The sequence below is a fragment of the Anarhichas minor genome, unplaced genomic scaffold (assembly GCF_050575085.1).
Source record: "Anarhichas minor isolate MPS153535 unplaced genomic scaffold, ASM5057508v1 ptg000007l, whole genome shotgun sequence".
NCBI classification, from domain to species: Eukaryota; Metazoa; Chordata; class Actinopteri; order Perciformes; family Anarhichadidae; genus Anarhichas; species Anarhichas minor.
The window spans coordinates 4,640,838-4,651,794 of NW_027466453.1; the positions used below are offsets into that span (position 1 = coordinate 4,640,838).

The following is a 10,957-nucleotide window of genomic DNA, read 5'->3' on the forward strand; positions in this document are numbered from 1 at the left end:
CTCAGTCTGCGCCAACGAGTAGTGGCGAAGGGTAGAGGAAGCCCGGGAGGGAGTATTCTCCGTCAGGACTGCGAAGCGGTTGGAGGTGTTTAACGGAAGCAAGATTACTATTAAACAGAGGATTGGAAGTTATTCTGATGTTTATCATTTGCAGTTGCGAGTACTTGCATTCAACGATTTTGAGACCAGAAACAGTTTTCTATTTGTATTTAAATATGCCCTGATGTATTGTAGTTTATACAACAGTAGAGGATTTGTGTCTATATGTAGGAGTATTCAGTTTTCTAAATCTAAATGTACAGTTTTATATCTTTATGCTGTTTGTATAAAGGGAAAATGATAACTCCACAACCCACCTTTGCACACATAAATTGCACACTCAGCCTATTCAGTCTTTGAATTTACATTCAAATATAATTCAGTTTATTGTCTTTTGAGATAATAACAAAAAGTGCGTCGTCATTGCACGTGTGAATAAATCAATGGAATATGAAAAACCTGTTTTTCCCCGAATGAGGAAGGGGGATGCGACCTCATCCCTCGTCTCACAGCTCTGCCGCTGTCTGAGCTCAGTGATTGGCGGAAATGCGTGGAGTGACGTAACGTGTGTCACGAGCTCTGGCAAGGGTATAAAACCACGGAGCGAGACGTTTACCATTCACACCAGGGAGAGAAACCACAAGGAGTTCTTGCTTCAACAGTGTTTGAACGGAACTTCTTCCTTCGTCCCGCGTACTACTTCTTCTACTCTGCATTCCGGACACGACAAACCTTTATTACTTGAACACTACCGAGAAAGTCGTCGTTAAGCTATTTTTTGTACCGTTTTGCTAAGAAAACAAGAGAAGATACCCGCAAGAAACGCCAGCTACAATGGAGTCTCAGGTCCGTCAGAACTACCACCGCGACTGCGAGGCCGCCGTCAACCGGATGGTCAACATGGAGCTGTTCGCCTCTTACACCTACACTTCCATGGTGAGAAGAACACTTCAATTTATTTTATCTTCGTATTAATGTATGCTAAGTATCTGCATCTATTGTATGTCTTGATATAAAAAAATATTTGCTGTTCAAAGAATGAATATAAAATACAATTGTCATTAAATTGATTGTGTTTTATAAGTAATGCAGTATGACAGTTTCTCTGCATCTCTCACTTGTTTATCTGATGGTTGCCAGATAAGGAGTGTTTTATCCCCCACTCACCACATTGAGTCAAACATGCTGAGTCATGTTTATGCTGGGGTTTTTTATTTTTTTATTTCTTCAAACATGATGCTAGTCTGTGTCCAAACCAACTAGTCCTTTCAAAACCATGACTCGTGTGCCTGACCACTACTTTGCTGCCGAACTGTTTGTCACAACCTTTTTTTTTCTTTATTTTTTTCCCCTCTTGTCCCTTGTTCACAGGCCTTTTACTTCTCCCGTGACGATGTGGCCCTCGAAGGCTTCGCCCATTTCTTCAAGGAGAACAGCGACGAGGAGAGGGAGCACGCCCAGAAGCTGCTGGCCTTCCAGAACAACAGGGGAGGACGCATCTTCCTCCAGGACCTGAAGGTCGGTACACACTGGAGGACTGGCCCCGTTGAGACGTGTCTTGCTGCACCCTGTCTGTCTAGGACAAATAAACTGGGATTAACCTGCAGCAGTGGGACACTCGGTCCCTCCCGTTTACCACCAATTATTATCATGACCGTTCAGTCTGCTATAATTGAATGTTTTTCCCTCCGTAGAAACCAGACCGTGATGAGTGGGGCAGCGGGCTGGAGGCCATGCAGTGCGCCCTGCAGCTGGAGAAGAACGTCAACCAGGCCCTGCTGGACCTGCACAAACTGGCTTCTGACAACGTCGACCCTCATGTAAGTGTGAATTAGTGCCGCGTGGTCTGCCAAAGACGGTCCCGGCTACACCACAAACTCGTGTGCTCTAGCATTCGTCTGTACGCGTAGTAATCTCTCTCTCTCTCTCTCGTCTCCGTTCCTCAGATGTGCGACTTCCTGGAGACCCACTACCTGAACGAGCAGGTGGAGGACATCAAGAAGCTGGGCGACTACATCTCCAACCTCTCCCGCATGGACGCCAACAAAAACAAGATGGCGGAGTACCTGTTCGACAAGCACACCCTGGGGGCAAAGAGCTAAATATGCAAAGTCTCAGGGTTGAGCCTGGAGGGAAGATGTGGCACACAGGCTTTAAACGCACCCTTCTGCTCCAGTGAGCGTGAATTTAAATCTACTCTGCTTGACCTGTGGAGTTGATGAGTTCTGGTGGTGTCACCGGGTTTTTCAAATGTCATTTAAGGATAGGTATTTATAAGGTGATGACTTTGCCCTCATTACCTCTAAATCTCCTCTTGTGTGACATTTGAATGACTGTTTCTGATCTGTTCTTAATCTGAATAAACATGTTGAGCTGGACTCTGTTGTCTGATCTGCATCTGTTACGCACCCTTTTCATATTGACTTAAAAGCTGTTATGTTTACACACCATCGTTTATTAAACCAAAGTGCTGGTTAGTAGTCGGTAACTCCTAAATGGAGCTAATCTGTAACTCTTTCCCTTATAAAGTGTACATGCTCATGAATGACTGCACCGCCTTTAAATCTACAAGAACTGCCATCAAGTCACCAGAGCTTTACTCTCTGGTTTTTCCTTCTCAGCAGGACATTTATATTTATTTTCCCCACAGTTCAATGAAGTGAAAGTCCTGATTCCTCCCAGGCTACATTTTCTTTTTTTTACTGAATAAACAAAGGAATTCTGAAACGGCACACTGCCACATAACTTAATTATGAAATCCTCATGATTTTAAGAGTTTAAATTACATGTTTTTATTGCCCTGCATTGTTGGAAGGAAACTGTGTACAGAATATATCTAATTTTGTTTATACAAATTTGCCACAAGGGGCTCTGTACAGCAGGGTCTGAAATTACATTATTTTTTTACTGTGGCAGCCAAGTATTTAAAGAGAACTTTCAAAGCATTCAGAAATGATTCATTGCTAAGAGTGTCATTCATGAAATGGTCAAAGTATGTCATAAATATGTCACAAAAAGCCATCAATCAATCATGACGGATTGGTGGAATTTGATTTCCACCAATCATTTGACAATGATAGTATGTCGTATAGTGTCCTGGCATTTGGTTGTATTTTCCTGTTATATTTTGATAAGTTCACTCACCGTCATGATTGGTTTAAAGAATCCTTATAGTAGAGCCCTGCATGGGAAGTATTACTTTAAATACCTCTCAGAACAGCTGTATGATGTCTTCAGTTCCACTGGAGGAGAACAAGACCCCCATGATGTCATTAGGATCATATGAGCTCGGGCTTGGACATTTTTATTTTTTTCACCCACAGTTCAACGATGCATGCCATGCAGGTTGAGATCCTGTATACAAGAGTGATGTAACTTCTGTGAAAAGAGCTGAGTCATCTGCTTCTGAAGCCAACAACAAACCACATGAGCGATCCTGGAAGTTCCTAGAACGAAGGCCTCCTGAATACTACAATGTAAAGAATCTGGCTTAGACGAGATGTGATGAGGGCGAAGTAGTCGAGGTGTTTCTTGAAAAATGAATGCATCTTCAGAGAGCGTGTCGTTTTTTAAATCAAAGTGTGGCCCTTTGCACTGCGGCCAAACCAACCACACTACACTCTCATCAAGATTAACACCTGGCTGGAAACTATGGTGCCACTCCTCATAAAAGTCTGGAATGTGTTACGTGATTACGTCATCTTTAAAAATAAAAAATGTAAACAGAGACAGCTGGAATGTAGCAGTTATGTTAACTAGCCTGGATGCTATGCTAACTACCAGCCATGATGGGACGAATATATTGAAAAGCGAACATGTCGCAACATGCAATGTGTTTTGTTGAATTTCTGTCAAATAAAAATAAAAAAACACTGGAGACAGATTATTTATATTTTGAACTCAACACTCAAATTTCAATACTAATTAATTTTTACCGTCCCTCATGCTCCCACAAGCCTTTCTCTCGCCGTGACCTTTCACCTGTCCGGTGCACAGGCATGAACCCCCCGAACAGCTTAGCGGACCGTGAGGAGATACTCACTGGAGTTGACAAAAATTGGATTAGAATCGCTGACTTGCACCTGTAAGTGTTTCTGTTAGTGGTACGCTAGCCCTCATGGCGCCATACTTACTGTGTGCCAGATGAGACGAGAGGCCTAAAGGAAGCAACTCTTAAGACCCGACATGATTACACGTTCGCCCTCTCGTTGGCCAGCACTGCAAACATTCTTACTGTAGTTTTAGCTGATACATAACTACCACAATTTTATACAAGTTAAAGAAAAAGAAAAAATCTGCACAAGTGATCTTCACCAGCAGCATTAAATCAGCAGTTTAGAAATGAAATAATTGTTGTGACCCTTGACGTCCACCTGGCACTATACAAGTGGAAAGCTATTGGCTGAAAGTGCTGTATCACTTTATTAAAGATGATCTCTTGCGCTATTAACAAAAGCATGATATTCAAGTGTACAAGAGGACAAACCTCAACCCAAAATCTCAGTGTGTGTTTCAGAGGCTGATAAATAACAGAGCATGTAGACTATTTCAAAGTCAGTTCCAAACAGTGATCAAATCACAGTTTAACTAAACACCATCATCCAAACCGCACTCTTTAGAGAGACCTGATGTCACTTATCTGACTCACATTGAACAGATATGAGCATGCATAAAGAAAAAGTTGCATTGAAACAGGACTGAGGCTTTTAGAAGCACGACTTTCATTAAAAACAAAAACGATAACAAACAATATGTAAGTACAGCATTTCCTTGGCTCCCCCATGTTATTTTAAAGCTAAGACCTTTCAGGCTTTTCAGACTCTGTCGTGTCTCACAACAGTGCTGTGGTATTGAGTAATGCAATACAAAAAAGAAGAACACCTCGGTGGAAAACACATAATCAGCAGTTTTGAGATGTCGTGTTGTATAACGAGATAAAACAAGTTCAGCTGTATCGGGCCAAAGTTAACGACATAGATAAGCAAGGTCTATAGATGCCTTATGGGGAGTATTGGTTAACAATCCAGTGCTGGGTCACTTTATAGAGAGAAGGCAAGGCCAGAACTCAGTATATAATCTCTGTTAACAAACTCATAAAAAAGTCAAGAGCACTATTAAACAGAGGATTGGAAGTTATTCTGATGTTTATCATTTGCAGTTGCAAGTACTTGCATTCAACGATTTTGAGACCAGAAACAGTTTTCTATTTGTATTTAAATATGTCCTGATGTATTGTAGTTTATACAACAGTAGAGGGTTTGTGTCTATATGTAGGAGTATTCAGTTTTCTAAATCTAAATGTACAGTTTTATATCTTTATGCTGTTTGTATGAAGGGAAAATGATAACTCCACAACCCACCTTTGCACACATAAATTGCACACTCAGCCTATTCAGTCTTTGAATTTACATTCAAATATAATTCAGTTTATTGTCTTTTGAGATAATAACAAAAAGTGCTTCGTCATTGCACGTGTGAATAAATCAATGGAATATGAAAAACCTGTTTTTCCCCGAATGAGGAAGGGGGATGCGACCTCATCCCTCGTCTCACAGCTCTGCCGCTGTCTGAGCTCAGTGATTGGCGGAAATGCGTGGAGTGACGTAACGTGTGTCACGAGCTCTGGCAAGGGTATAAAACCGCGGAGCGAGACGTTTACCATTCACACCAGGGAGAGAAACCACAAGGAGTTCTTGCTTCAACAGTGTTTGAACGGAACTTCTTCCTTTGTCCCGCGTACTACTTCTTCTACTCTGCATTCCGGACACGACAAACCTTTATTACTTGAACACTACCGAGAAAGTCGCCGTTAAGCTATTTTTTGTACCGTTTTGCTAAGAAAACAAGAGAAGAAACCCGCAAGAAACGCCAGCTACAATGGAGTCTCAGGTCCGTCAGAACTACCACCGCGACTGCGAGGCCGCCGTCAACCGGATGGTCAACATGGAGCTGTTCGCCTCTTACACCTACACTTCCATGGTGAGAAGAACACTTCAATTTATTGTATCTTCGTATTAATGTATGCTAAGTATCTGCATCTATTGTATGTCTTGATATAAAAAAATATGCTGATAAAAGAAGAAATATAAAATACAATTGTCATGAAATTGATTGTGTTTTATAAGTAATGCAGTATGACAGCACTGTTTCTCTGCATCTCTCACTTGTTTATCTGATGGTTGCCAGATGAGCAGTGTTTTATCCCCCACTCGCCACATTGAGTCAAACACGCTGAGTCATGTTTGTGCTGTTTTTTGTTTTTGATTTTTTAACTTCTTCAAACATGACGCTGGTCTGTGTCCAAACCGACTAGACTCTTCAAAATCATGACTCATGTGCTGTTAGGTCCATAACTTTTGGACACTGGGAGAAATCCCTCCCCCCACCCCCCCCCCCCCTCCCTCCTTCCTTCCTGCAGCCATGTGCTCTCAATCGCCTCCAAAACACAACAGCAGGTTTAAGTCAAACTCAAATAGATTTATTAGCCAAGAAGCATAAAAACAGATACAAACCGAATCACACTATTAATAACACATTATTAATAACAAACGGAGGAGGTCTGACTCTCTCTCTCCCCACCCTCCCCCCTCAAGATCCTTTGTCCCTCCAAAGTTACATCTCTTAGCTCATCGATCACCTCACTGATTGGCTGAAGTCCAATAAGCCCCTCCCTTGACCCATTGTCCTAAACTTCACACCTCACCCAGCCACTTTACAACCCATTCCTCAAACCCCCACTCTTACAACACACCTCTTGGTCAAAACTTCCTAAAGTAAAAGCATTGTAACATAATTCCATAATTAGGAGTTTAAAAACTTAAATTCCTCACAGTGCCTGACCACTACTTTGCTGCATAACTACTGTTTGGCACAACCTTTTTTTTTTTTTTTTTATTATTATTATATAATATAAATAATGGTGACGTCTGCTAATCACAGTTCTAACCTCCGCTCTTCCTCCCCTCTTGTCCCTTGTTCACAGGCCTTTTACTTCTCCCGTGACGATGTGGCCCTCGAAGGCTTCGCCCATTTCTTCAAGGAGAACAGCGACGAGGAGAGGGAGCACGCCCAGAAGCTGCTGACCTTCCAGAACAACAGGGGAGGACGCATCTTCCTCCAGGACCTGAAGGTCGGTACACACTGGAGGACTGGCCCCGTTGAGACGTGTCTTGCAGCACCCTGTCTGTCTAGGACAAATAAACTGGGATTAACCTGCAGCAGTGGGACACTCGGTCCCTCCCGTTTACCACCAATTATTATCATGACCGTTCAGTCTGCTATAATTGAATGTTTTTCCCTCTGTAGAAACCAGACCGTGATGAGTGGGGCAGCGGGCTGGAGGCCATGCAGTGCGCCCTGCAGCTGGAGAAGAACGTCAACCAGGCCCTGCTGGACCTGCACAAACTGGCTTCTGACAACGTCGACCCTCATGTAAGTGTGAATTAGTGCCGCGTGGTCTGCCAAAGACGGTCCCGGCTACACCACAAACTCGTGTGCTCTAGCATTCGTCTGTACGCGTAGTAATCTCTCTCTCTCGTCTCCGTTCCTCAGATGTGCGACTTCCTGGAGACCCACTACCTGAACGAGCAGGTGGAGGCCATCAAGAAGCTGGGCGACTACATCTCCAACCTCTCCCGCATGGACGCCAACAAAAACAAGATGGCGGAGTACCTGTTCGACAAGCACACCCTGGGGGCAAAGAGCTAAATATGCAAAGTCTCAGGGTTGAGCCTGGAGGGAAGATGTGGCACACAGGCTTTAAACGCACCCTTCTGCTCCAGTGAGCGTGAATTTAAATCTACTCTGCTTGACCTGTGGAGTTGATGAGTTCTGGTGGTGTCACTGGGTTTTTCAAATGTCATTTAAGGATAGGTATTTATAAGGTGATGACTTTGCCCTCATTACCTATAAATCTCCTCTTGTGTGACATTTGAATGACTGTTTCTGATCTGTTCTTAATCTGAATAAACATGTTGAGCTGGACTCTGTTGTCTGATCTGCATCTGTTACGCACCCTTTTCATATTGACTTAAAAGCTGTTATGTTTACACACCATCGTTTATTAAACCAAAGTGCTGGTTAGTAGTCGGTAACTCCTAAATGGAGCTAATCTGTAACTCTTTCCCTTATAAAGTGTACATGCTCATGAATAACTGCACCGCCTTTAAATCTACAAGAACTGCCATCAAGTCACCAGAGCTTTACTCTCTGGTTTTTCCTTCTCAGCAGGACATTTATATTTATTTTCCCCACAGTTCAATGAAGTCCCAGGCTACATTTTCTCTTATTACTGAATAAACAAAGGAATTCTGAAATGGCACACTGCCACATAACTTAATTATGAAATCCTCAAATGATTTTAAGAGTTTAAATTACATTTTTATTGGCCTGCATTGAAGGAAACCTTGTGTACAGAATATATCTAATTTAGTTTATACAAATTTGTCACAAGGGGCTCTACAGCAGGGTCTGAAATTACATTTTTTTTACTGTGGTAGCCAAGTATTTAAAGAACTTTCAAAGCATTCAGAAATAATTCATTGCTAACAGTCATTCATGAAATAGTCAAAATATGTCACAAAAAGCCATCAATCAATCATGACAGTTTGGTGGAATTTGATTTCCACCAATCATTTGACAATGATAGTATGTCATATAGTGTCCTGGCATTTGGTTGTAGTTTCCTGTTATAGTTTGATAAGTTCACTCACCCTGTCATGATTGGTTTAAAGAATCCTTATAGTAGAGCCCTGCATGGGAAGTACTACTTTAAATACCTCTCAGAACAGCTGTATGATGTCTTCAGTGCCACTGGAGGAGAACAAGACCCCCATGATGTCATAGTGATGTCATTGGGATGGGATCATGTGAGCTTGGACAGTATAAACTGAAAACATGCGTTGCAACAAACAGGTTTATAGTTTTGTTGTACTACATAATTCATTCATGTTACTCTGATTAAAAACATTTTTGCATGAAAGAAGAGTCCGAGGTGCATATTTACCTGCTTCTGTGAGTCGTGTGGGGAAGGAGAAGGCCTGTTGTGAGCAGGGCACAGAGGCTTTGCTTGTGTGAATCCCCGGAGGCTCCTCTGCAACTTCTCTCGGGAGGTTTTTATTTACCTGCACAGTGCATGTGACCGGGTCAGGCTGGAGGGGAGGGGTGAAGAGAGGAGGTGTGTTGCGGATGGGGATCGGGGTTTTCAGGTCAAGGAGACACGTTCGGAAAAATTGGCTCTCACAGTGGTTTAATGTGTCGGCTACAATGTGGCAGTCTTATTATAGAAATTCAAAGAATTTATGCTTTCGATTTGATTTAGTTTCTAGAATTATTCAACTCACCACCAACTCACTGTGTTGATAGGTAACATTTGCAGGGCTCCACAGCAGGGGCGGAGCCATCCAGGGCTCAGCCCAAACCTAAGGGGGGCCGGGGAGGGATTGGAAACCATTCATGGCAGCTATATACATTATTTTACAAGCCTTATGAGATAAAAAGAGGGCCTAAAAATCTGCCCATCATTCCCAAGGAAACAGTCATCCTGCAGAGCCCACATCCTATTTTGTATTTAATTGTTCTCCAACTGTTTAACAAAAATAGGTTTCAAGAATAATAATGCTTTTTACGCTAAATTTCACCCCACTCATGTATGTATGCATGTAACTTCAAAATAGTAACATAAGATCATTGTGCCATTTTTTAGGTGCCAGGAGTGAAAATAAATCCTCCTCACCATGTGTTGTGTTTAAAAATGATGAAGACAGTTGGAGAACAATTGTTGATCTGTGCACTTCACAGACCACGCCAGAGCGATCACCAAGTCCATGATGAGGAAGCCAACCATCGACAAGCTGACGTCCAACAGAGACGCCGACATCAAACACTTTGTCAACTTCATCACCAAAGACTCCATTCAGAAGTCGCTGGGCATGTATATGGAGATGCTTAAAAAGAGAAGGGGCTAGAGGAGAGAGGGGAAACTAATAGAATGATGCACTCAGTTGAAAAACGCATTCGGTGTCATATGTTCATTTGTGTCAATTGTGCTAAGATGGTTGAGTACAGCTCCCTGCAGCAGCTCACCTTCACTGTTCCACCAGCAAGCTGGTGGAACACTCACTATAATAAGTAGTTTGTTTGTTTCACTCATGTAGCAGAAAGGAACAACTGCATTCTGTTGCTAACCCTGTGTTGGACAATGACAATAACTTAACCTTGAACCTTGACAGACACCAGTGATTCAGTGACATAAATGTTTTCTATCCAAATTTCTAAATACTTTATTTAAAGTAACATCAATCCGTTACAATTTACCATCAAACCATATTTTGTGAAATATTCAGTATGCTAGTTAGCCAAAGCTTCACAGACCTGCTGTGCCCAGTTAAGGTTGCTAAGCGTTGATTGGACAATTGCTCTTCGGGGGAGGGCTTTAGTGAACAGTCAGTTATTGCCACAGGCCGGTCTCCACCGAGTGCCTAGCCTTGCTGTACCTTCATGAACCATAACTAATGAAAGTAACCCTGGGTGCATTTGAACAGCCCACAGTGGGCGATGCCTTTGTGATCTAACAGTTTTATCTACATTTAGCCTGAAATATCTGAAGCAATGATGGTTTTTGTTGTCAGAGGATTGATTCGTGTGATTAAGGAATGAAATGAAGCTGTTAAAAATCACATCGTCACTTTCATTTTTATCTTTAAAAATGATCCTCATAAAGTCTCTTTCGGTTTCAAGGCAACAGAGACAGACGTACTGCTACTACTGCTGGCGTCACGACATGCAGATAGCTTTAGTTTTTTGTGCAACGTTTTCGATACATACCTCTGAAAATGTTGCTGCTACTTGATACAATAAAGGTGAATGGACTTTTGTTTGTGCTGCTTCAAACATTGAAAGAAATGACAATAAAACAGAA

General features: G+C 42.2%; 1 protein-coding gene across 1 annotated transcript; it reads left to right on the plus strand.

Moving 5' to 3' along the window:
• Positions 1-873: 873 nt before the first annotated feature.
• LOC142945244 (ferritin, spleen middle subunit-like) lies at positions 874-2,141 on the plus strand. The gene is made up of 4 exons (XM_076086663.1): positions 874-975; positions 1,411-1,557; positions 1,734-1,859; positions 1,986-2,141. Exons 1-4 carry the CDS (start codon positions 874-876, stop codon positions 2,139-2,141), a joined length of 531 nt encoding a protein of 176 aa, XP_075942778.1.
• Positions 2,142-10,957: the final 8,816 nt, after the last annotated feature.

Excerpts from the sequence above, each read along its gene's own strand:
- LOC142945244 (XM_076086663.1), top strand. The coding sequence starts at position 874 with ATGGAGTCTCAGGTCCGTCAGAACTACCACCGCGACTGCGAGGCCGCC. Across the intron at positions 1,558-1,733 it reads TCTTCCTCCAGGACCTGAAG|AAACCAGACCGTGATGAGTG; the intron begins GTCGGTACACAC and ends TTCCCTCCGTAG. Across the intron at positions 1,860-1,985 it reads CTGACAACGTCGACCCTCAT|ATGTGCGACTTCCTGGAGAC; the intron begins GTAAGTGTGAAT and ends TCCGTTCCTCAG.